The 25,981-nt window shown below is 46.6% G+C and overlaps 2 protein-coding genes and 1 long non-coding RNA gene across 5 annotated transcripts in view; 1 reads left to right on the top strand and 2 right to left on the bottom strand.

Annotated features, from left to right (window-relative positions):
• Window positions 1–24: 24 nt before the first annotated feature.
• LOC124417130 lies at window positions 25–10,475 on the top strand. Its single transcript, XR_006931131.1, has 2 exons — window positions 25–2,841; window positions 4,600–10,475. It is a non-coding gene; the product is annotated as an uncharacterized LOC124417130 (long non-coding RNA).
• On the bottom strand, window positions 10,045–19,213 carry SEC11A (SEC11 homolog A, signal peptidase complex subunit). Of its 2 annotated transcripts, NM_001005802.2 has the most exons (6): window positions 19,122–19,213; window positions 18,929–19,038; window positions 16,538–16,687; window positions 12,097–12,216; window positions 10,680–10,737; window positions 10,045–10,525 (listed from the first exon to the last, which is right to left on the bottom strand). In NM_001005802.2, the coding sequence occupies exons 1-6, from the start codon at window positions 19,170–19,172 to the stop codon at window positions 10,475–10,477; spliced, it is 540 nt and encodes a 179-aa protein (NP_001005802.1). In that variant the 5' UTR covers window positions 19,173–19,213; the 3' UTR covers window positions 10,045–10,474. The 2 variants fall into 2 exon arrangements, with proteins under 2 accessions (NP_001005802.1, XP_046754949.1); XM_046898993.1 differs by lacking the exon at window positions 16,538–16,687.
• Window positions 19,214–19,913: 700 nt separating this feature from the next.
• Window positions 19,914–25,981, bottom strand: part of ZNF592 (zinc finger protein 592) — a 33,838-nt gene continuing 27,770 nt past the window's right edge. For both annotated transcript variants that reach the window (XM_413721.8, XM_040706545.2), the window contains 2 exons: window positions 23,022–23,157; window positions 19,914–21,718 (listed from right to left, as the gene is read on the bottom strand). In XM_413721.8, coding sequence (XP_413721.4) covers window positions 21,194–21,718; window positions 23,022–23,157 — 661 coding nt within the window. In that variant the 3' untranslated portion in view covers window positions 19,914–21,193. The remainder of the gene's footprint in view (window positions 21,719–23,021; window positions 23,158–25,981) is intronic.

The raw sequence follows: 25,981 nt of genomic DNA, 5'->3' as shown, positions 1-25,981 counted from the left end.
GCCGCCCCCGCCCGCTGCCTTCCCGCCCTCCGCGTCCCCTCAGCGCGTCGCTCGGATTCACCGGGCGTCCCGGGTGCGGCGGAACCCGCAGGGGCCATCAAGTCACCCTCACCGTCAGCCGCTGCTCTGCGGTTTTGTCTACACTATCATCCCAAAAGAACCCCCAAAATGACCACAGTGCAGCCCGAAACGGCACCAAAGCAGCCCCAAAAAGACCCAAATGTTGTCCAAACCGCCCGCAGACAAACTATCTCCAGCTGGCCCAAATGGCACCAAAATGACTCTGGAACAATCCCCAGATGGCACTAAATGATCCCCAAATAACCTCAAAACAACCTGAAATGGTGCCAAAATAATCACAGAATGACTTCCAGATGGTCCACATGGCACCAAAATAACCCCCCAAAACCACAGAATGGCTCCAGGTGGGGCCATGGATTGCCAGACTCACACACCGGGAACCCTCCTCCTCCTCCCACCCTCCGTGTACACTTACCTCGGGATTGGGATGGCCTTGGAAGACCCCGTCCTTAAACCTGCTGATCCTCCTGAGCTCCTTCACCCTTCGAGCTGCTTCCCACGGGGTGCCACCAACCTGCTAACCAAACACCAACAACTTGCTCCTGTCAGGATCTTGATGGCCGCCACGCCCTTATCACCACAGCCAACCCAGGCACAGAGTAGCATGTTTCCAATCAGTTTGTCTTCTGTGCCCAGCAACAGCTATGTGTCAGGATGATCTGGTGAGGGTAACCAGCACCATAATTCAGCAATGACCCTATTGGTGCCTTCAGGGCTCCTGCCCAACCCACAGCTCCGCTTTACCAGGAGGTACAGGTTGTGGGGAGGTGAGTTTCCCTAGGAAAGCCTGTGAGCAATGCCCTTCTCAGGGTTTATTGCTGCTGGAGAGAAAAGATCTTGAGGCAGTTCACTCCTCCCTCAGCCCGGGGTAGAGTCTGAACTGCAAACATAGCTTTAATGTTTTAAAGAGGGGGAAAAAAAGTATGAAATCTCATGTGCTCACAGGGTCCTCACAAACCCTGTGGGAAGGTTTCACCCACGTCAGATGACACGATGCCTGAGATCCCACCCTGACCTGATTTTCAGTAGCTGGAGGACTGGGTCTTGCTCTTAGCACTGTGTCACTGCATGTGAGCAACAGTGAGGATGAGTGAGATGAAGGGTTACCTGTGGGATTAGGAAGGATGGAGTGATACCAATTACAGAGAGGGCAGAAGAAACGAGTCCTGGGCAATTACAGCACCTACTGAAGTGTGACAGGATTAAGTCCTGCTCCTGCCCGGCCCTACAATGCTCCTGGGAGATTAACGGAGAGAAGGCAGCCCCAGGGACCAGGACTGTCACCTTCCAAGCAGCAAGAACTGGCACAGCATAAAGCAGGGCAAAGTCTTTTGTTCTGATCTGATTATAACTGGAAACACAACCAACCCAACACAGATCTTTCCTCTTTTTCAGCTGGCAGCTGCAGCTATTTCTCTCTTCCAGGTTGTGATGAGGAACTGCAAGCCAGGCTGCAAACAGGAAAGTGGGGAGCTTTTCTGTCGCAGTCTTTTAACAAATGCTCAGAAGCTGAAGGTACACTGCTTTAATTGCTGGACACAGAGGCTTAGCTGGACAGGGTGCAGGGAGATTTGGGGAAAAACAACACAACAGCTGCTCAGGGACTTGGTGCAGGCTGGAAGTGGGTACATGATTCTGGGCGGCCAGCGGGGTTTATGGAAAACAGTGAAATTGACCCAAGCCCACTGCTTGCTGAGCAGCACAGTTGGTGCTAAAGGAAGCTGTGCAGGCGAGGCTTGAGAATACCAATTTTGTCCTCTGTAGTGGTCGTGTTAAAATTGAGCTCCCATCACCAAAACACAGATCCCAAACACGAAGTTTAGCACAGCTCACCCTCTCAAGTGGCATAATTACAGTCAAGCACAATTTCTAGTGAATGTTCTACAGGTGCTAAGCAGCCCCTGGGCAGGATTCTCAACAGACTAGGTCCATCCAAAGAGTGTTTTACCACACCTGGGAATAACAACTGCAGTGGTGATCACACTGCAGCCAAATTACTCCTTTCCTGAGCAGGCAAGAGTGATGCTCTCTCCACTGTCACCCTGAGAATGAACAAACAGAGTTTGAAAGGTGGCTGCAGCAAAAGTGACCTTGCTTACAAATGGGGACCAAATTTCCACTGGATTTTTTAATCCATACCTTCATTGCAAAAACATGATGTTCCTAATTCAGGAAAAACAGCTGGCACCCACACTTGAAGTCTCCTGCTTGGGAGAGGTTCAGTGACCCAAGTTCCAGCACCTGGGGCAGAAATTGTCACTACAGAGCTCCTCCACAGCTTGCTCTCTGCAGCTCAGAAGTTCACCTTACCAACTGCTATTTGACACCAAAGGAATCTTCCCAGCTAATATATTTTACAAAAGGCATTACAAATTCTATTTTAGAAATTGATTTTTGCCAGCAAAGGTCACCACACTGGCTTCTGTGGGTGGTATGGGAGAGTCACCTGTCAGCCACCGAGTGCCTTGTAATGGAGCTGGGGAAGGACCGAGGTGACTCAGCATAGGCTGGCCTTCTGATAGATGGCTTTGCCCTCGAGGCAGTGTGCATCTGCACAGAGCCCACAGTCCCCTTTCCCGGTGGGATTAACCCCTGGGGCTGGGCAAGAGCAGCCTGCAGCCGCCTCTCTGCAGCTGGATCCATTCCTTCCCACCTGCAGGAACCATTCCTTCTCACCCAAAGGAGCCTAAAGGATCTTGGGATCTTTCAGCTTGAACCGCTGGTTTCCCCTGATGCCTCCAGCTGGAGAAAATTGCCATGGTATGTTCTACTCTCTATTTTTCCCTATTAATTCTCACTTGCAATTTATTTTCTTGATGACTACTGACCACTGAAGTGACATTTTCATAGCACAATCTGTTACAACCCCAGTGTTCCAGATGGTAACACTTAACTCAGAACCCATTGTTTTATAAATAGAGTTAAAATTGTTTTTTCCCCTGTGCACAATTTTGTATGTATGTACATTTGAATTTCATCTTTTTTATTGCCCAGTCTCCTTGCACAATTGGCCTTTAGCAGAGGGTTGTTAGAGTTTGGGTAGTATGGTGTAGATCGTGGTTGGACTTGATGATCTTTAAGGTCTTTTCCAACCTGAGTGATTCTATGATTCTATGATTCATCCACACCAACCCTGAAAAACTATATCAACACCAAACTTTAGCATTTGCCTTCTTTTGCAGATTTTTGAATGTGCTGAACACAATTTCTGCACAGCTCCCTGGTGTTTTCTGCTTCAGAAAGTCTCCTATCTTTTAGCAAAAGATTTCTCCCAGTAAGGGTCTCCTCTTGTATTCCAGGTCTTCTTCCTCTCTTTAGGAGCCTTCTATGAGGGCCCTTGCCAACTACCTTTGGGAAATGCAGCTGGATGATCCCAGCAGGCTCACCTTGCCCACATACCTCCTGATTCCTTCAATGAGCTCCAAGCTTATTTGTAGATTAGGTCCTACTCCTTTCCAGCCCACTGATTTGGTTTATAGCCTGCAGATCCCCACATCTCCAGCTCACCAGAAGTCCCTTGGTGCTTCTGGTGGGTGTTGCAGGGCAGGTAAATAGTTCAGTGCTTTCAGGTCTGTGTCCCACAGCATCTCCATCCAGGCCCCAGGGTTTGTTGTTGTCCTCTCATTCACTGGTTTCTTCTGCAAGATCTCATACTGATGGTTCCAGGAGCTGATAGTACCACAGGACACCTGGGGTGTCTTCTTCCTTATCAGTGAGCAACTCCAGCCTGTGCAAGGCTGATGAGAGTACTAACGGACCTGTGAAACTATTAACAAATTCAAACATACCTAAAAGTGAAGCAAAACAGACTTTCCTCTAGCTCTGCAAAATAAACATATCATACTCTGCACAGAGGGCCTTGCTAATGCTGAGCTAAGAGCAAGCAAATTTAACAGAGCAAACTGGAAATGCCGTGGTTCATAGGGCTTAAAAGAAGGTCCATTTTGTTTCCTCACTATTGAATTATACTTTGGTACTTTGGATGGATGCATCTCCCAGAGCAGCCTGGGAGGGACTCTGAGCTGCAGAGCTCCAGAAACATGGTGCACTGCAATATCCACTGGGCAGGAAAATGCATGCTCAAAACCAATGGCTCTAATAGAAAACAAACACAAAGAGCAAAGGCCTCAAACCCCCTGTGCGTCTCTTTCACAGAGCTCCTGGTGCCAATAAAACTCTTAGCAGCAGCTAAGTTGCTTCAGCTTCTCCTTCACTGTTTCTCCAAAGCCAGGTCAAATTTAAAGCCCTGTCATACGCCCCAGGGTCTGTTTTGATGCATTTGCCTCTTGTTTACAAAGATTGAATCCCTCTGTTACATTCATTCTTCCACAGGCAACAATGGTTGTTTATAAAAGATAAAATTTGAAATCTCACACATCTTGTTTTTCAATTTTCATTTAAGCAGTAAATGAGCTGTGGTTTTCCCTGAGGTTTCCCTCTCACTCCACACCCGCTGGACATAGTACAAATAACAGCTTTGTAAGAAGACTTAGATAAGAAAATTGTGTTTTCTTGCAGGCAAATCCATGCCTAGATCAGAAGTGTCCCAACCAGAATTACGTGGAAGACTGACGTCCCTCTTTGAGTGAATTGAGGCTTAGAGAAATTAAATTGAAGTTCATTTTCTCCACATTATTTTTATTTCTGCCTCTCTGGAAACTGAAACCGTGTAAGGCTGGTTCTACAAAAGAATGAGAAATTGGAGAGCAAAGGCGATAGCAAGACACTCAGCAGAGAGTGCTCCAAGAAGTGCTCTTAAATTATTAAAGAGAACTAGCAGAAAAGTGAAGAGATGTGGGGGTAGGCAGAGAGAGCAGGAGCAAGAGAGCATGTTTGCACCATCCTGGATCACACAGGGTACTTTTCCAATCTGTCCCTATTTAGACATATCTCTGTGCAGTTTTGATTTCCCCCAAGGCTTGGGGAACTCTGCTAGATCAAACATTCAAAAGACCTTTTAGAATTGAACACGTGCATGAACAGCCCCATGAGCAGAAAGGGATGGAAGCACTGCAAGGGAGAGCAGAAGGCAAAAGAGGCAGGAAATTGCCTTAAGATGCAATATAGGTGCTGTTTCCCCAGAGCTAAGGTGGGTGGACCAGTCATCTACAGGGCACCGAGCAGTGCCAGGAGCTGCTGACACGGATGGGAACTGAAGGTTGTGGCTGCCTGGCATCGCCAGGGTGCACCTGGCAGTCAGAGGACCGGAACCAGGACACCCCCTCCTCTGATTCAGCCCCTGAGTCACCCACACTGTGCTGGCCTTCAGCCGGGACAATGGACACAGCTGCTCTGCATTTCTCCTGCTGCAGCAGAAGAGACATCTCTGCCTGAGCCACCTCTCCTCCCTTGGCATCCCTGTTTAGCTCATCCTGGGAGCTGCACGCTGGGTTTGCCATTGTGTTTCTCCAGCAAGAAGCAGTCTTCTAACCATGCACAGATAAGGCTTTACCTAACAGCTTCTCCTTGGAAAAAATAAGGTTGACGTGTTCTGATTCTAAAGGCAGTAAAACCACCATGAGATCATCCAGTTTTATTAAGGAAAGCATGAGCCAATTGTCTCACAAACACAGCCCCTAGAAACTCCCTGCTTAAGCAATATGCAGTGGCAGATCTAGAGGAAAACAGGTAATGCCCATCGCTGTTTAACCGATGATTGTGCATTCAGGCATCATAAACACACAAAGACAGCCTTCGTTTCAAAGAGCTTCAGTTTTCAGCACGTTACTCCTCACAGCTCACCACCCATCCATCATACTTGCCTGTATGCCTTTGATGTGAAAAAAGAGTCAACCATCAGAATTGTAGCAATGATCAGAAACACCCCAGCATTGCTTTGCTCTGAGGCAGCTCCTGCCCCTGACGGAATCCATGCACTGCAGAGCTGCGCCCTGAACTGCGGATGTCATCGAGCAGTAATTAGGCAATGACACTGTCTACCAGAAAATCTGCTGTGTTTGGCTGTAACCACAACAGAGCCCACGGCAGTCTTAGCCCAGGCTGATTTTTTCCCTTTATTTTATTTTATTTTTTTGTCTTTATAATAAACCAGACCTTTCAACACCCACATGCTTTACAAATAAATCCCATTCCTGTTGTGACACAAAAGTCTCCATGTTTCCTAAGCCACCCTGAGATCCTTAAGCCTCAAAGGCTTTCCTGCAGCAGCTTCACCTTTAAAAAAAGAATAAAACTGAAATAAAACACAAAGCCTCAGCCCATCTGAACAGCCAAACCCCTGGCTCTGTGGGAGCACGGCAGCACTCACCAGACTTTTCAGCATTAGCAACCAGCTGAACCAGAGATCCTGCACGCTCCATAGCTTTTCTGCTCCGCAAAGCAGAATAAGAGTTGGGGAATGGAGCCAGCAGCAGCTCTTTGTCATCCTGCCCCCACGCTCCCGGTTTGCAGCCTCTGCAGGTTCATCCCCAGCATCTTCCCTTCCCACAGTGGCTGGAGAGGTGTTAGAGGGATGCAGGTGATGTGGGAGGTAGCATAGGAGCTGGTGGGAGTTGGAGCTGCAAGTGGATTCATGGTGTGAATTCTCACTCTTTTTAGAGCCAACACCTCATTTCATGGCTGCAGATTACACAGAACCACGTTCTCAGCTACACTGAGCTTTGAAGAGGCTGTAGGGGTCTTTGAAGATGGCCTGTAGGGGTCATTTCCCAAATCATACCATGGCCCCGGTAAGCACTAAAGCTGGGCTAGAACTATCCCACACTTAACTCAAAACACCCTGCATTTCTCAAACTCTTCCTGCTAATTTGCGGGCCACCATGCAAGAGCAAAGCTGGGAAAGACCTTCCAGCACCCAAATCCGCACGGAGCGCGTCCTCAGCCGCGCTGACTGCTGACACCTGCTGCCAGCAGCCGGCATCGCCAGCGGGGGGACAGCGCTGCAGGCAGGACGGGTACATCACCATTTCCAGACATCTAAAAGGACCGTTTCTCATTTCTTGGAGCTGGGGTTCAGCAGGTGCTCTTTGAGAGCTAATTCCTGCATTCCTTATAATCAGAATCCCTTTGTGTTTTACCTTTTTTTTTTTTTTTTAATAACTCAGTGACAGTAGTACAGCTGCTACTGCGAGGTGTGAAAGCGAGAGAACTCAGAGAACAGCACCTGCAGCAATGCCAACAAGTTTTCACTGAGAGGTGTTGATTAGCAGACTTCAGAAGAGCTCGACTCAGCCCCTTATATGATCCCAAGTTAAAATAAACTTAAATTAATGCAGAAAACAATTCAACATAAAGGCAAAGCAGGGAACACAAACCCAGCATCAGTGCTACGCGCAAATGCAGAAATGTTGCTCCAAGTCCTTGGGAAGGTGCTCCTTGTTGGCAGTAGCCCTCAAAGAGATTTTCTGCTGTCTCACTGCTGCTTGGGTTTGGCTTTGACAAAACATCCCATCCCTCACTCCCATAGTTTGACAAACTGTATCTAAATTCTCTTCTTGAGTGCTCCAACAAAAGCAGCAAATGTCAAATACAAATTTTTATTACTGTTTTTCTTAGTAACTTAAGATTACTCAAAGAGTTGCAGGCCCAAGGCTCATTGCTAGCAGCTAGACCTGTTAATAGACTGTTCACAGTGTACAAATACAATTTCTTGCTTCACCTCACAACATCCTTCTCTCCAAATTGGAAAGATATGGATTTGATGGGTGGACTGTTCAGTGGCTGCAGGATCAAGTCCAAAAAGTGGTGATCAATGGTTCAGTGTCTGGATGGAGACTGGTGACGAGTGGTGTCCTCCAGGGGTCAGTGCTGGTACTCATACTCTAATATCCTCATCATTGACATTGACAGGGGGGTTTGAGTGCACCCTCAGCAAGTTTGCTGATGACACCAAGCGGTGGGGTGCAGTGACACACCAGAGGGGCAGAATGCCATCCAGAGGGATTTAGATAAGCTGAGCAGCAGGCCCGGGAGAACCTCAGGAGGTTCAACAAATCCAAGTGCAAGGCCTGCACCTGGGTTGAGGTAACCCCCACTAACAGTGAAAGCTGGGGGATGAAAGCATTGAGTGCAGCCCTGGCAAAAAAGACCTGAGGGTACTGCTGGATGGCAGCTGGACATGAGCCAGCAATGTGCCCTCATGGCCCAGAAAGATAATCGTATCCTGGGCTGCATCAAAAGAAGCGTGGCCAGCAGGGTGAGGGAGGTGATCCTGCCCCTCTGCTCTGCACTGAGGCCTCACCTGGAGCACTGCATCCAGATGGGGAGTGCCTCAGTATGAGACATGGACCTGCTGGAGTGCACTCAGAGGAGGGCTACAAAAATGCTCCAAGGGATGGAACACCTCTGTACGAGGACAGGCTGATAGCTAGAGTTGTGCAGCCTGGAGAAGAGGAGGCTGAGGTGACCTGCTAGCAGCCTGTCAGTATCTAAAGGGGAGCTACAGGAAAGAAGGGGAGACACTTTAGAAGGATCTGTGGTGATAGAACAAGGGAAAATGGCTTTAAGCTCAAAGTGGAAAGATTTAGGTTAGATATACGGAAAAAATCTTCTACAGTGAGGGTGGTGAGGCACTGGAACAGGTTGCCCAGTGTTGTGGTTGGTGCCCCATCCCTGGAGACTTTCAAGGTGAGGCTGGATCAGGCCCTAGGCAACCTGATCTAGCTGTGGTGTCCCTGTGCATTGCCAGGGAGTTGGATTAGGTGGCCTTCAGAGGTCCCTTCTCAAAGGGAATAGATCTAAGGATTCTATGATTCTACTCAGGCAACAAACCATGCATTTAAACTAACTGTCTCTGTTCAGGTGGGGATACTGCAGGTCAGCACAGCTGCTGAGTGTTAAACAAAATGGCCTCGTGGACATAGCACCTCTATAGACTGCACAAGCCTAACAAGGTACATATGCAAGAAACCAAAAATAAGAACATAAATGAGGTTTTGTCCTTGCCCGTTGAGACTGCTTTACCCTACACAAGCTGTGTGTAGGGTAACAATCCCTGTTGCTGGGCAATCTGGGAGTAGTCATGAAGAAGAGGGAATAGAGGACGCAGTAAAATGCAACTGAAGTAACACACAGTGGCTTTGAACTGCTGGTAGGTTTTGCAAGATCAAGAGGAAAGCTGTCAATCCTGGGACAGCACAGGCAGGGATAGCTTGGCTCCTGCTGCCAAGCAACACAACCAGAGACAACTGCACAAGAATGGTCAGGCAGCCTCAGCTGGAGGCAGCAAAGGCACCATGATCCCAATGCCTGCTCTTGTGAAGATTTGCCCTAATGAAGGGGAAGTAAAATCTTTCCACTAGTCAGCACAGACAGCATGGATGCAAGTTACAATGGTCACACAATCAGTACAGGTGTGTAGAGGCAGGTACTCCAGAGCTTCTGCCTTGTGTCTTGGATTCTCCTCTAACACCACTTCTACACAAACAAGATCACCAACCAGACCAAGAAGCTCACAAAACAAGCTGCTGCATGTGGTGATGAGAGGCGGCAGTTTCTTTAAAACCTCTGGGCAGTGGGGGTTCAGACAAAAAGTAGCTTCCACTGTAAGATGCGGCCAGCTATAGGCACTCTGGTCCTTTCCCCAGAATGCAAAACAAAAACAAACAAAAACCCCAAAACTATTGCATCCTATAAATATCCAACACTGTATCATCCCTGCCAAACAGCTGTGGACGTTTCCCATCCCAAATCTTCTATCACCTAGGGTTGCACTGAATGTTTATGTTCAAAGTAATCCTTTGCCATCATCTGCCCAAAACACCTTGCAGTCCTGAAGCAGATTATTTCAGTGTGATTTACAGGAACATAAAAATACTAAATGGATCTACAGCTCAGGACTGCTTACTCTTCAAAAAGAAAGGAGAGGAGCAGCTGCTACTCTGTAAGGGAAGGATAAGTCAATTCACTGGGCTCTAGGAGTCCATTTGCAATGACAAAGCCTACCTCCTCCCCAGGGAAACTGGGCAATGAGGCTGGGCAATAATGAAGAATGTGGCAAGATGCTGGGCGAGATGTAAAATCTTTATTCCAGTTCTAAATTGGAAAAAAACCATCACCTCCACAGATCATCATTTGACAGTTCAGTCAGCATGGGGAGAGGTCACACTTGCCCAGTGGAGGCACAGACTTAAAGGACACAGTCCTGTAGGCACTTGGAGAGGAAGCTCAGCTTCAAAGTTCAAACACTGAACAGTTTGGCTTAAAATTTTAATATAAAAAACTCACTAAAAATGCTAAAATGTGACAAACCATTGGAAATACTGTGACAAACATTCGCCCTTAGGCAGTAAAAAACAAAACAAACCCAAACTGGCAAGAAGCTTTGAAATGTACGTTTTCTTCTTCCTCCCGGCACATTGGACCATCATCTTCTACTTAAAACGTTCATCTACAAAATCCATGGAATCTTCACTACGTACTTCAGTGCAACAGACTACTCTCGATGGACCAGCACAAATAAACCCAGTAGAAAGAGGACTGCATACTGTAAGACAAAGCAGAAGAGACAAAGGGTGCACACTCACCTCTAAAGATGCAGCAACAGGATCAGAAGTACTGGGCAAACAGTTCTGCCCAAGCATGCAAAGTTCTCATAAAGTAATTTTAGCTGGTGGGGGAGAAAATGAAAGAACTCCTACCTTAAATTTTGGGTAATCATTCATTAAGATGGTCACTATTCCAATATAGGGCACAAACCTACAAGAATAAAGATTCTATCATTAAATAAATAAATAAAGAGCATCCAAGGGTGCATATAACCTCTACTAGTATAACTGGTGATTTTTTCCTGTGTCAGCATCAACCTTCTAGATTCTTGGAACTCAAGGCTCAATGGTGCCTTGTGGCAATCTGACCTAATTCAGCAGTGCTAGGAAAAGATGATCTGCTTCACCCAGTGCTTGCATCTTCAACCAGGCTGGCTTTCCTGAGGGCCACTGCAAAAGGAGTAGAGGCCTGTCCTAAAGGCAGGTTCCTCTGCATCAAACAGGGAGAGTCAAATCACTCATTATGCACAGCGTGCTGCAAGGGAATTCAATCGAATTAAACAGCCACCACCTGCAGCTTGTTGCTTATCCTGCTTCCCCAGCAACTTTCAGCACAGTGAACCTCCAGCCAGGTGCCAGCACATTTCTAGCAGCAACCACTGGGAATAAAACATTGGTGTAATATCAGCTTATTCTCTTGAGAGGAAGGAAGTGGCAATCAGTACCCAGTTTGCAAAGAGTTGATTCAAAATAAGTGAATGGCTGTGGAGCTGCCTTCGGATAGACAAAATTGGCACAGAAACAGTGTAGCTTGTAGGGTCCTTAGAAACTGCTACAGAGAAGAGCAAAATCTAAAGGAGCCAAGAGTCAGCTATCTACTTCCAATTATTCTAACACTCTTCATGGTTAATTAAAGTGACATTCTTATGCGTGACTTGGAATACAAAAAATGCTTAATGGTGAGATTTTGTATGTGTGTGTGTGATTATCAGGAAGATGAAGCTCAGATTACATTTGGGTACTCGAGCTGTCCTGTCTAATTGAAAGAAGGTCCTTAGGAAGAAGGACGACTTAACAAAAAGGGGCCAAGCAAGCTGTGGAGATTGAACACGGGTGGTTGTTTCCTCCCATGAGGTGGAATTATTGAGCAAGTAGGCTCTCAGGCCTCCAACAGCTCTGATGATAACCTGCAACACTTGAGAACCTTATCGTGAACACAGGGGTTCCGCATTAGAAATTCAGATCTCTCTCGCCTGGAAGGACTGTGACTTGCAAAAATAATTTTGACACAAATTCTCATCATGCCTTAATGCCTGAGCAGGCACTGCCTTTGCATTGGTGTCCACTCAGCATCAAAATCTCATGATGCAGCTCACAGCTTGATGCCTTCACTTGGGCCAATCTCAAAATGCAACTACATTTGTCTTTTTAACTCTCCATGGTACCATTTAAAACGCTTTCATGCAGGTCACAAAAACCCAGTGGGGAGAGTTCACTGGGAGAGGGGGATTAACAGGCAGCACTGGAGAAAAGCAATTCAAAAAGCTGCATCTTCTGCAACTCCACTTACCCTCTTGCTCTTCCTACTACATCCTTTTTCTCCAGCCAGTGCTGCCCTCGTTTGTACAGCCCTCTGTCATCCACAGCATTATTGTCTCCCTTCGTCAAAAATTTGATGTCGCCATTTTGCCTGGCAAAGATAAGTCAGAAAGATAAGTCAAAGAACTTCTTAAAAGCTGTCCTAGAATAAGCATGTTGAGACTAACACAAAGATACTAGAAGCAAATATGTCCTAGACGTTCAAGCAGGATGAAAGGGGGAAACTGTTGAATGCAGAGGAAAGAAGACTGTGTTTGGGGGAAAAAAAATGCAAACAGAAGAATGAATTCTGGCCCCAGGCAAGCATTCCTACAGAGCTTAAGAACAGAACCAGCCATTTCCAGTGAAGATGCAGCTACTGTGCCTATGCATTTGACCTCTCTTGTGTCAATGCCCCTCTTGCACTATATACAAATGCTGAGTTCTGGGCTCTGTACTACCATCCAAAATGGAGCAGGGCCAGAGGAGGGCATTGAGGTGTCCTGAGGGCTACAGCAGCTCTGCTATGGAGACGGGCTGAGGAGCTGGGGGTGTTCAGCCTGGAGAAGAGAAGGCTGTGGGGAGACCTCATTGCAGCCTTCCAGGACTTGTGGGGAGCTTACAAGCAGGAAGGGGACTGACTTTATATGGTCTGACAGCGGAATGGCTTTAAACTAAAACACAGGAGATTTAGGTGAGATGATGGGAAGAAATTTTCACTCAGGGTGCTGAGGCACTGGAACAGATTACCCAGAGAGGTTGTGGTTGCCCCATTCCTGGAGGCATTCAAGGCCAGGTTGGATAGGGTCCTGGGCAGCCTGACCTAGTGGCTGACAACCCTGTCCATGGCAAAGGGTTTGGAACTAGGTGACCTTTAAAGTCCCCTCCAACTTAAGCCATTCTGTGATTCTATGAAAATGAGGCTTTGGGGTTAAAGCATACAGTTTTACTCAGCAGTGGTCAGGAACAAGCTGAAACACAGGAATTATTAGGAAAGAGGGAGAAAACAGAACAAACAATCCCCTTATGATATGACATGAACTCAGGATGTGCCTACATCTTGAACGCTTTGTACAGCTCTGAACCCTCTACATCCTTTTTGGAGAGAAGACCTGGCCAACGTTCAAAAATGGTTAATAAGGTCTGGAACCACTTCTGTACAAAGAAAAGACCAAGACTCTTCAGCCTGGAAACGACAGAACTGACAAGAGATATGACAGCAGTTCCATGTAGGTGACACTGAGAGCTACAAACAGCTTTTCACTGCCTCTTCTCATACAACACCCAGATGCCATCAAACAAAACCAGAGGTAACAGGTACAAACTATGTCTCAATGACAGAGTATTGGGGATGGCAAAGAATGACATCAGTGACCAGATACCGACATCACATACTACAGACACAGAACTATCACTTCTTGCTTGAAACCACAATTTACAGAAAGCAGGGAAATTATTGCTGTACGTTCTCTTTAGTCTTTAATTCTTCCATTCTCTTAATTCTAATTCTTCTAATTAGAAGAAGAATCTAGAATTAGAAGTCTAATTCTTCTAATTTAATCCTTCCTTCAACTAATTCTTCCTTAGTTAGCTCATCAGAACCAGGATCCAGGAGTAGCTGAACCATTGCTCTAACCTGGAAGCAGTGCTGTCCTGCCCTGGCTTTACACATTGTGTTTTGCTCTCTCCTCCCTCCTCCAGGAATTTCCACCTGGCTGGATGGACAACTGGCAATGCTTGTTTCAAAGCAGTGGTCTGTACCACCGCTTGGGGACTGGCCGTCCCCACCACCTCTCTATGGTATCTGGAGGCAGACGCCAAGCAGAAGCATTCCTATTGCTCAAGTCCGTTGGCTTCCTCAGAGAAACAACAGGCCAAGTATTGTATGGGAAAGCACGCGGATCCTCAGAGCCCCTGCTGTTTTCATCACAGCCAAACAATGATCTGTGTTACATGATAAGAGAGTGTTGGAAGGGAAAAGAGGGAAAAAATAGAACAGATCTCTCTTCAAAGCACATCTGGCTCACAGTATGGAAATGGCAAAAACCCAGCAGCTTACTTACAGAGTCTGGGAAAAGACAAAGATACCCAAAGGCACAGATGATGGAGTTTCATTTCTGAAGACTGACGGTGTAGGAGCACACCATCTTACTGAACCGCTTCCATGCTGCATCATGAACATGTGTGAGAAGCCCACAGCAGAGTTGTTCTGCTGTCCAAAAGGCGAAATGAAAGTCAGCCTGGCTCTCCTGCACAACCACTGTGTCAGTTCGGATGGCAGACTGCGTTTAGTGATAAGGAGCAAACTCAATTTCATTCTGAACAACAAAGAAAAAGCTAGCAAGTAGGAAAAGCTTTTCTCTTTGAAACAGTACTGATGTGAACTGAAGCCACAAAACTGTGGACAACAGGGCATTCTGTTTTTCTTCATTTTGACACTGTTAGCTTTCACAGTCTTTTCATGATTTTCATTCTCAGTCTGTAACTACAGAAACAAACCGGACTCTGGCCATCCAGAGGAAATTCCTGAATTCAGAACCACCACCAGAAAAATATTCTTCAACCAACGAGAGAAGCAACTGATACCTCAAAGTATGAGGTTTCATCTTTACTAACATAAGGATCAAGTTCGGGTTTGTCTTTTTGTTTTTTTTTTTTTTTAAATGCAATCAAAAATACTGGAGAATGGCTTGACCTCACAAAATCTAGGGTTGGTACTATGGTTCCACTTAAAAAAAAAAAAAAAAAAAAAAAAAGCACTGGATACCTAGTGTTGAGGTAAAGTCAGGCAAAAAACAAGGTGAAGAATGTCTGGAGACAAACTTACACTGAGAGCATGTTTCCGCTCCTCCTTCCCAAAAACTAGCTGAAAGCAGACAGAGAACACCCTGACTTTTCTTACCTCTTCAATCACCAGTCCGAGCAGCAGCACTGGAGCCCAGATGAGACTTTTGCATGCAACAGGGGAGAAGGAAAGTAGTGTTTCACTTAAAAGAGTTCCCAACACATCTCAGAAAGTGTGTGCGCAGTGTTAGATAGCAGATTTACTGCCTATACCAACCTTATTTTTTAAAATAATGCTATCAAGAACCAACACTTTGAAAAACAACTGACCCACTACAGGTTTTGGGTGTAGAATTAATCTGTACAGCAAACAATCTGCTATGCCTACAACATTCTTGCAGTCAGGATTTTAGCTGAACTATTTACGTGCACGAAGCTGGTTGAGCTTGAGTAGGGCCAGGAGAGCAGTCTAGATGTTCCAACAGCTGTGGCTGCCACAAATGCTTGAGAGAAAAGCTCTATCCCTTCAACCTCATAAGTTTACAGCAACCCAGAGAGGTTGTGGATGCCCCATCCTGGAGGTGTTCAAGGCCAGGTTGGATGGGGCCCTGGGGAGCCTGGTCTAGTATTAAATGTGGAGGTTGGTGGCCCTGCCTGCGGCAGGGGGGTTGGAGCTTGTGATCCTTGAGGTCCTTTCCAACCCAAGCCATTCTATTCTATGATAACCCTTGAATGCCACCTTTACATATAATGCAAGTGATTCATTAAATCTAGAAACAGATCTCTGAGCCTTGGTACAGCTCCAGTTCATTCCTAATGCAGCAAGCATTTACTCAGCAAAAAGATGCTGGGACCCCATTCAAATGAGGTTACCCATTCAGCTCTCTTCTCAGAGCTGGCCTGTAGAAAGAGGGATTCAGTTCAAGGTTTAGCTTTCACTCACATCTTTCACAAGGCTGGCTCTTATCCCCACTGACTGCTGGCCTTGAGCAGTCCCAATTGCTTCACAACAGCCAAATAAGAAGGTTCACAACTGAAGAGAAAGTCTTGCTTGGAAAACCAAACCCTGTTCAGTAAACAAACCCAGATGACTGTCACTTTCAATCCTTCAGACTCACACCCTGCTCAGCATTTTGAATACGAAGTGTACAAGGATAGTGCAGTCCATCTAGACGCTCTGAGCATAACGATGCTATAAAGATCCCTACAGAGAAGAAAACTCTGTACAAAAACACCCTGCCCCTGCTTAGGCCCCTCAAAATTTAAAGTAGTGCATCCTGCGCTGAAAACACTCCTCACGCAGAAAGTTCTACTTCAATAGTCAATTAACACACCCACTGTAGCCATACCTAGAGGAGACAACACAGCAAAGTTACGAGGCAATTTGGGATGGAAATGACAGGAGATGCTACGTGACAGAGTGAGTTAAGGATACTGGGACAGACTCCCCAGCTTGGGAACTCTGCAGCTGATCTTCATAAGGAAATGAAAAGGAATAGACCTGGACTGCTGGAAACTTTGATGTTGCTTCCTACAACACTTGGATAGCACTTAAATGAAGTTCCACCCATTCACTTAACCAAGGAGATGAGGAAAAAGACAATTAATTCAACAATTGCAATAGAAGCCCCCCCAAATTCTTAACATACTTCTCATGAATTTTCAGGACACGATGGACTATAGGAATTTCCCTGCCTTCTATCCTAAAGACCACAATTTCTCCCACTCTGATTGGATCTTCAATTCGGTTTGTTAGGAACAGGAGATCTCCTCTGTGAAACGCAGGCTCCATGCTTCCACTGAAAAAGAGAAGAGGAGCAATTGAGCAATATTTAAACACTGAGAATCAGGCTTCAACATTTACGGCTTATTAAGAGAAAGCTTGCAGTGTCCTTACAGAAGAATGCCTAAGATAATGGCACAGACTTGGAGGACTGGCATGTGTCTAATCCCCATGCCATTTGGATTTTCTATCACTATACCAGCAGCAACTCAGACATGGTGGGAAAAGATCACTGCCAACAGTGAGGGTTAAAAATCATACCAACAGGAAAGTCTTTATGCTCTCTTCCTCATAACAGGGCTGGCAACGAGCAGCAGCTTCTCTACAAGCACTGAATTCATTGTGCTAAACTGGCAGTACTGCAGTGGTGGGGAGGGAGCTTTTACATTTTATTTTTTCACAGGTAGATGGATGGTCCTTGAGAACAAAGCACTGAAAACACACGGGCTCTTATGTTCCCATCTGGAACAAACAGACGGGTGTGCTAAAAATTTGTTATTGTGATTCATCGCTTTGCTTAACTATCTAATTTCAGGCACTGCTATTCAAGTTGTTTTTCTCCTGTCTTGTAAATGGCAATTGTTACCAAATACTTAACGTTCCTAATTTCAAATACATAATGCAGTACAACAGGAAACAATGAACTTTCTCTGTTTTATCTCAAGACAGTAGAGAAGCCACTGTTTAGGAGATAAGAAGAGAGGACGTGACCTAACGGCCCACGTCTGACTCACTGGGAAGAGCAGCGCAAAACATCTCCCCTGAACTTCACAGGGCCCATAAAGAGTGCCACTTGCTTTGAAGACTTTTCTTTTTGAGCCTTGTCAAATGGCATGTGGTAATTAACACTGATGTAAAAATGCACTGAAAGGCCAATGCAGCCACAGAACAGGACACGTGTGATACCCACACAGCACCTGGCTGTGCCAGCACCCAGTCACTGCCCAAGAACTCCACCACAAGGAATCTGTCCCAGAAAGAAGGAGGACACAAGTAGGGCATACCATGGGTGGTACACATAGCATCATGCTTTTGCAAGGCAACATACAACATCTGGAACATATCCAGCTATGGTGATATCCCTTATTTTCAGCCACACATGTATGAGGGTATGGCTGCAGCTCCCTTTCTCCTAGCTCACTAGAAGACTGGAGAAAAAAATAAGCAGCTGTGAAAAACACAGCTAATGGATACCAGTGAGGATGCAACATAACATATAATAACACTCATCGGCAGTGACAAGCCAGGTCCTATTAAAAAAAAATAAATAAATCCTTTTCCCTGTAAGACTTTATTTGATAGCATCTCAAAGACATCAACCTCTTTGTTCATTAATCAAAACTCATCACATTCTTCAACCACTCACATAGCAGCAACAAGAGAGGCGAACAAGAGGTAACTGTACTGCAATGCTCTGCTGCTATGGCCTCTACAGTGGGATGTGCTGCAACCTCAGCGACAAGGCAAGCCCTGCCACAAACACTGCTTTCATGCAGCAGAGTTGCCCCAAGCAGTGCATCCATCGTTGGTGCCAGGCCTCCTGCTTCAAGGCCCTCCTTGCCCGTGCTTCACCCATGCTGCCAAGTGTTTTTTCACAAGGTTTGACAGAACTCAGAAGCACTTGGATTGAGCTCTTCGATGTCCTCTAGTTCCTTCTCTGTCCCTCCTCCAGGACCACCCCTGTAACATACACATTTGACAGCTAACAGAAACAAGGTGCCAAGTTTCGCCTTCCTGCTTCACAGAACCACTGAACAGCTGAGGTTGGAAGGGATTCCTGGGTCCATCTGGCCCAGTCCTGCCCAGCACGGACACCCAGAGCAGAGTGCTCACATCCAGGTGGCTTCCAAACATCCCCACAGACAGAGGCTCCGCAGCCCCTCTGTGCAGTGCTTCACCACCTGCACAGTGTTGGCTGATGGTCAGACAGAACCTCCTGCGCTCCAGTTTGTGCCCGGCACCTCTTGTCCTGGCACTAGCACCACTGAGCAGTGCCCATCCCCTCCCTTCAGGCATTTCATCCTCTCCTGTCTTCCACTGAGACTGGAAATCCTTAGAGAGGCTTTGCCCAACCAGGACCTGGCAGCTGGGATGGCCGCAGGGGCCAGGTCTCTAGAGAACATCCTCCACAGGGCCGGACACCCAGGCACCGCCATCACCAAACCACGGCCACAACCACGACCGTGACCACGACCGTGACTGTGCCCGTGCCCCAACCATACCGCGCCCACCGCTACCGCTACGGCCGCGCCTTTACCTCAGAACCACCACGATGGGGCTCTCGCTGCCCGTCACCACCATCAGCCCCTTCCAGATCATGAGGGCGGACGAGACGATCATGCCGAAGTTCAGCACCTGGTAGTAGAGCTGGGGGGGGAGGAGAAGGGGGCGGCGGGGTCAGGCTCGGCCGGGGCCTGGAGGTGCCCGGTTCCGCCCGCCCCGCCGCGCACCTGCCGCTTGTTCATGCGCCGCACATCGTCCAGAAAGTCCAGCGACAGCATCGCGGGCACCACGGCGGCGACCCCGCGCCACTTCCGCTTCCGCCCGCGCGCTCGGCTGCTTCCGGCCCCGCCCCGCCCGGGGAAAGCGGGGGCGGCCCCGGGGGCGGCAGCGGAAGGGGGCGGTGGCGGAGTGGGGACGGAACCAACGGGGAATGATGCTGGGAGGGGGCAGGGGAGGTGGGGCCGGAGAATCATGGGATCTCAGCCCTGCCGCGGGCTGCCCAGCGCCCACCCGTGTCCTTGTCACCTCCGGGGATGGGGCACCCACAGCTCTGGGCAGCAGTGCCAGCGCCTCACCGCCTCTGGGTCAACAGCGTCCTCCTCACACCTCACCTCCACGTCCCCTCTGTTAGTTTAAAGCCATTCCCCCTTGTTCTGTCTATCGCTGTCTGACCGTGCACAAAGTCACTCTCCCTCCTGTTTGTAAGCTCCCCTCAAGTCCTGGAAGGCCACAATGAGGTCTCCCCACAGCCTTCTCTTCTCCAGGCTGAACACCCCCAGCTCCTCAGCCCGTCTCCGGCCCAGCAGCCCAGTTGGAAGGGTCAGGAGATGACAGCGAGGAGATGGAGGGGACAGGGAGGAGATGCTGGCAGGAGGAAGGGACAGGTGGTGACAGGGAGGAGATGGCAGGCAGGAGCCTCTGGGCTGTGTCCCTGCCCACGCCAGCCGGGGTACCCCTCCAGCTCCGGTCACCTCCAGTCCCACGGCCTTTCCCTCAGCAAGCAAACACTGCACCAGGAGCACTGTTGATGCTTTTATTTGAAATACTTTGAAGTAAACATTATAGCAAGGCACAAATGCCACTGCAGATTAAATAGATATGTGATGGCTTGGGAGTGCCCCCTGCTATTGTTACTCTACGTAGGCTACCTTGTAAAACATTCCCTAGGCTAATGTACACAGTATCAAAAAATACAAAGAGTCCAAACTGTTTGTATCAAAACACATTGAGACAAGAAAGTGAGCAATTCATATGCAATATGATAAATAGTTCTTAAATTATTTAAACATTGTCATAGTAAACAATAACGAGCAGGATTCTGGCTCAACATAAAAAAAAAAAGGTATAGAAGATAATTATATTACATGAAACGTGAGTGTTGGGGGAACGATGAGGAAACGGCACGGACAGAGTCAATATGACTACATGAACATAAACACCTCCAAAGGAATATAGAAAACTGAGGCAGGAGGGGAGCAGTGCTGTCAATGGGACGGTGGCTTCCCGGCCCCGCCAGCCTTGTAGGCACCCCCACCACCTCCCTGCCAGGACCCCATGGGCCCCTGTGAGGAGTTCTTGTTTTTGGGACCGTGATGCCCTAACGCAGAGAGAAGTGCTGTACCAACCCACCTCCCTCTCACTGTGGTTGTACTCTCCCAGGAAGGGGCTACACAGTTCTATTTTGGGGTGATTAAGAATCATGATGCTTCATTAAATTACCTTTCGGAAAACATGACTGTTATTAGGACAGTAAATTAAATGCAAGCTTGAGTACAACTCAGGCCTGTCCCATTAAACACAGACAATCTCGGATCGGCCAGCACGGCCCTGACACGTGTGCTTTGCTGAGACAGCATTATGAATTAAAATGAATGAAACAAAGGCAGGATAGGAAAACTGAGTCATAAATAGGAGACAGAAAGGGAGATGGGGAAGGCAAGGCTGGGGCTGTGGGCAGAGGCTGAGGAAGTGCACTCAAAGGAGGAAAGCTCATCTTTAGGGAACTGCAGTTGCAGAAAGTGCTCCTTGATCCTCAGGAGTTGGACAAGCTCCAGGGAGGATTCTCGCCCTGCTTTCCCTTTTCAACTCTCTGAGCTGGCAGAGAGTTAGTGCTCAGGACGCAATGGCAGGGTATTTTTCTTTTCCAAATTTCCCTTAAAAATGGAAGTTAACGGAAAGCAACGTCCATCCCAAGAAATCAACAGAACATTTCAATGATTTGCCCCATCCCCACCCCGTATTTTGAGTAAAAACCCCCAAAGAAAAAACCCCAACAGAGCAAAAAGTTTTTGTTTTGCTTCTAAGTCTTAACAGACTTTGAGTGATTGTTCTGAGAGGTGCTACGAGGACCCTCCACACCACACGTCTGCCTGTGCTCACAAAGAGCTGAGTCAGTTTTGCACTCTTTGCATTCCAGGCTCTCTTCTTCTGCCGTAGTGTTCATCTCACCATTATATCCCTCATGTCCGTTCTCATTTGTCTCTGCTCGTAGCTTCTCCCTCACCTCTTCTCCCTCCTCCTGCTCCTCCTCATCCTCTTCTTCCTCCTCTTCCTCCTCATCTTTTACTTTGTGAACAATGAAGAGGTGTCTGTTCAGAGAGATTTGAGATGTGTAACACAAGCCGCAGAACAAGCACTGGTATGTGGAGCTGTCTGTCTTGTGCTGAGGTATGTGCTCCTGAAACTCAGTACTGATGTCTGTTGCGAATCCACATTTTGCACATTTCCAATGCGCTTTCAGTTTTTTGGCTGGCGGTGCGTCTGAACCTGCAGCGGTCTCTGCCTGACCCAGCTCGTTTGTCGCCATCCTCTTTGGAGATCTTGCCTTAAAAAATAAGATTAACAAGTTACTTCATTGTTTGAGCCCACAGAAGAATAAGTGTCTTAGTTTGCTAAATCCCACATGTACATTTGAAGGCATCTGAGGGTGAATACACATAGGTATTTTGTTACAAATTAAACAATGGCATACCCAGGGGCTCTTCTTGCCGCCTTTCCTATCAATACCCGAACACCTCGGGGTTACAGCCATGCCTACTCTGCCCTTCATCACAATACACAGGATGTCAACCACTGTCCCACAAAGAGAGACGGGAGCTCTGGGAGGGGCTGGCAAGGCTGAAAAACCATGGGAAGAAGAAGCTGAACATTTTTCCCTCTACTCTGATATTTTCTTCACGCCATCTCTCATTGTCTCATGCCCTCTACCACATCAGCCTGTAGCGTGGTCTCCTCCTATGAGGACGGCTCGATCACGTGTCCCTTTGTGTCATTTTGTTATCTCCTCATCCAGCAGCATTGCACAGCCTTTGTTTCACATACAGTTTGGCTTCTATCTGAAACACAGCTAGAGCGGTGTGCAGCCAGCTCCCCAGGTGCATAGCTCTGTGTGGGGGGAAGCTGACAGAAGTGAATTCCAGGTCTCCCTTTCTCCATGCCTGGGATCACCACACAAATACAGAAGGGTCTTGGTTGCAATCCCTCAGTGCTGTGGTACTGGTGACAGATAAATAGAAACAGATTTTCCTTTTCACTTATATTTTTAAACTAAATGGAACAAGCAGCTCAACCTGCCAACCTTCCACTCCAAACCAACACAAAATAACATCAGTTGAATGGTTACCATTGTTGAAAAAAAACAAAACGGCACAGTTCCACTGAGGAGGAATGCAGTACTCATACGTAACAGATCCAGTATGAGTTAAACCAGAAACTTTCGTGCAAGTAGTAACAAAAACATGAGGGAGAAAGCAGACAAAAAATGTACCAGACTCTCATACCTCAAGGAAACAGCACAGTGGCATGGGAAAACGAGGGTAAAAACAAACCCAGATTAGTTCTGGTTGCAAAGTGGACTGAAAAAGGCCAGTAAACACAGGGCCATATGTTCAAAACATCTTGAAAAATGCAAGACTCATTGCCCCAGTGCTGCTGCAGCTCAGCTGCACTTTCAGTTCAGATCATGACACTGCTAGAAACAAACTAGATTGAGTTTGGAGAACAGGAGGGAAATCTGCCATATTTCAAAGCGAGAGGGCTTTACTGCTGCAAATACCACTCATTTACTACCCCATGTGGACAGCTACTCGCCAGGTACATTTATTTGTCAATGAAAATGTATGAGTTACTTCTGCTGTGTCTCTGTCTGGAGCTCTTGCTTTGGCCATCTGGGATAAGTCTGGGTTTTTGATGCCGTGCATGAGGCTGATGTGATTCTCCAGCATGAATGGCTGAGGAAATGTCTGATTTTCATCTGTGCAGTACCTTGGAAATAAATACAAAACAAAGAAAATTTATTAGAGGAAATGCTCAACTGCTCTTTCATCCAAACAGCTCTTCATTATGCGCCAAACCAATAGGTGTCATAGGAGACAGAAGTTGTTGAGTAATGTACTATTAGATTACCAAAAGAGACAGGAAATCACCATTTTACTAATAAAATATTATCCCTGACAGAAATCCATAAAAGTTTACCGCAGTAAGGACGAACAAGAATGAAAGTAGGGCACGTATTATTTACAGTACAGTACTTAATAAATACAGGGATGACTGGAGATCAAGCCCGCTCTGATACACACTGCACAAGCACAAGGTAAGTAATCAAGATGAAAAAAGAACAGGAGAAAAGTAGCTTTTGGGAGAGCAATGCACGGAGACTTCATTTTGTGTGTAACAAGGAGGAGCCCTGCAGGTCCCACAACGAGTGCAGTATCACATCCACAGGACCATGTTTATCATGGCACACTTGAAATGCTTACAAAACCTCTGAACTCCCAGACCACGTGGCCAAAAGCACTCACAAATGCATCATTTATGTGGAACTAGATACATTAAAACCCAGAAGGATTTAAGAGCTGCCAGAAACAACTTAGAAGTTTCAAAAGGAGACGTGAAACAGAAGAGCCAGCTATTAGCTTGCCCTCTCAGATGACCAAGGTCTACTGGAAAGAAGTGCCAAGTCTTGAAGGAACCTAAAACACCTCTCTGTAGCAGAGTCAGGTGCAAAGAGCACTTGGAAAGCAATCAGGAAAGCCAAGGTTGACTTTGTACTCTTCTGCTGACCGCCAGTGTGATGTGGGGAATGTCCACGAGCTATGCATCAATCCGAGCAATGAGGCAAGCAACATCAGACCTCTCTGCAATGCACAAATTGCAGTTGAAACACAGGCAGCAGGGGATGAAAAGGAGCAAATTGAGGGTGAAGCATATCTGGGAGACAAAGGCCTTTTTTAACAGGAGAGAAAAAGATTCCTAGTGATCTTCCAGCTTCTCTACTAGATGGAAATTAAACAACGGTCAGTAATGATGTTAAAACACAGATGTACTCACTGAGTACTTCTGTTGGTTTTTTTTGTTTTTTTTGTTTTTTTCCACAGGAACTGCTTAGATGATAAATCAATATTTAATAATGATGGGATTTTTCTCCTTCAAGGAGGCAAGAGGAGAGGTTATTAAGTGGTATTTATCAAAAATAAACACGCCGAAAATCAAGTGTTCCAGACAGTTCGTACCAAAGACTGGGAAAATAAGAGCAAGGTCTAAATACAATAATTATGAAAAAAATACATAAAACATGAGAATGCCTTGCAATTTGTTCTAATTTGGAATTCTTTTTGTGTGAATAGCTAAGAGATGCTTTCCTAATTACACCAGTGACAAACTTGGTAGGAGGGAGCTTAAGCAAGTCCTCCATCACTGGTTTCACCCTACAACGTTAACACAAGGCTGAGACCTAAGCAGGGCAGGGCAAGAAGGGGAAATCTCAAGCTCAAAATGTTAAAAGCAAGAGGGTAACTACAAGACAGCACACCTGGAGCCACAGAAATATTGGGCTGTCGGGTCAGTGACAGATTTTAATCATGCTTCTGGTCTTCAAGGGGAAATCCAGGAGTAGATTAAAGAGAGCACAACCACTGTCCAACTAAGACCTCATCAGCAGATTCTGAGAAGCAACTACAAGCTCGAGAATTAAACACAACCACAATTTACTGGAATTTGTAGCTCAGTTTTCTCTGCTGCAAATAATGCATGACCATGAACATGTGGGCGAACTACAGACCCACAGCTGCATGCAGTTCTGAAAAGTAATAGAAAAACTGGACCCCAGGCTCTGTACAAACCAATGCACAACCCAGGACATTATTCCTACACAAATCCTCCTTCCCTGCTATTTTCATTCTGATACACCCCAATCTGAAACCTACTGATCCAAAGAGAATAGATTTATACAAACCAGGTGCACGTGACTCCAACAACCCACAAAGTTAAAGCAAAATGAAACATACTGGGAACCAATGCTTCATCTCCTGCAGAGGGTGCAAGTCATGGTGCAGTTACAAGAAAAGGGAAGCTGAGAAATCCTGACTGAAAAATGTGTTGGGAATTTGCTTCTATCAGGCTCCAGTGGTGATGATGCCAGTACTTCATCCATTTTCTCAAAGCTACCACGGCCCGCTACATGGGCCACAGGAACAGAGTACTCTAAAGATGTACACTTCAAAACAGACTTCTAGTAATTTAAGTGCAAAAATCCACAGCACATTCCTCAGAAACACTCGCATTCATACAAAATTTCAGTTGAACAAAAAAAATCCCCTAAACTACACCAGTGCAAACATCCTTTCAAATACAAATGTGCTTGAATTCTGTTTTAAGAAGATGCCTCAGAATCTGAGACAGGAACTAAGCTTGCGTGATCGTTCAGCGTATGACTTATTCTGCAACGACAGATAACAACAGTTGCAGGGGTATTTTTGTAAGCACTGGGCTTTGTCCTGAACTGACACTGTATTCTCAGTTAAAATATGTTCACCAGCCAAGATTTTCATTCACTGCTGATTCATGCAGCTCATCTGGAGTCTCCAAATCCGTTCTCCTACTTTGAGAAGCATCCTCTCAAGCAAAGCCAGAAAGCTTAATTCTGCACTGCAGCTTGTGCAGACACTTCTGCCTGTGTAAAAGGTAACAGGGCCTACAGCCCCAACCTCTTAGCATTTGATACACCTTCTGTGCCATTTTTTCCATTGGGAAGGCACAAGCATGATGCATAACTACTGAAACCAAGAAGCAATGAAAGATCAGTCTGGTA

Source organism: Gallus gallus, chromosome 10 (genome assembly GCF_016699485.2).
Source record: "Gallus gallus isolate bGalGal1 chromosome 10, bGalGal1.mat.broiler.GRCg7b, whole genome shotgun sequence".
In the NCBI taxonomy this organism is placed as follows: domain Eukaryota; kingdom Metazoa; phylum Chordata; class Aves; order Galliformes; family Phasianidae; genus Gallus; species Gallus gallus.
This window is presented reverse-complemented; position numbering and strand designations above follow the sequence as displayed.

Coding starts and splice junctions, on each gene's coding strand:
- SEC11A (NM_001005802.2), bottom strand. CDS start 19,172: ATGCTGTCGCTGGACTTTCTGGACGATGTGCGGCGCATGAACAAGCGG. Junction 12,217..16,537: donor GTCCTGAAAATTCATGAGAA/GTATGTTAAGAA, acceptor TATCTTTGCCAG/GCAAAATGGCGACATCAAAT. Junction 10,526..10,679: donor ATGATTACCCAAAATTTAAG/GTAGGAGTTCTT, acceptor TTTGTCTTACAG/TATGCAGTCCTCTTTCTACT.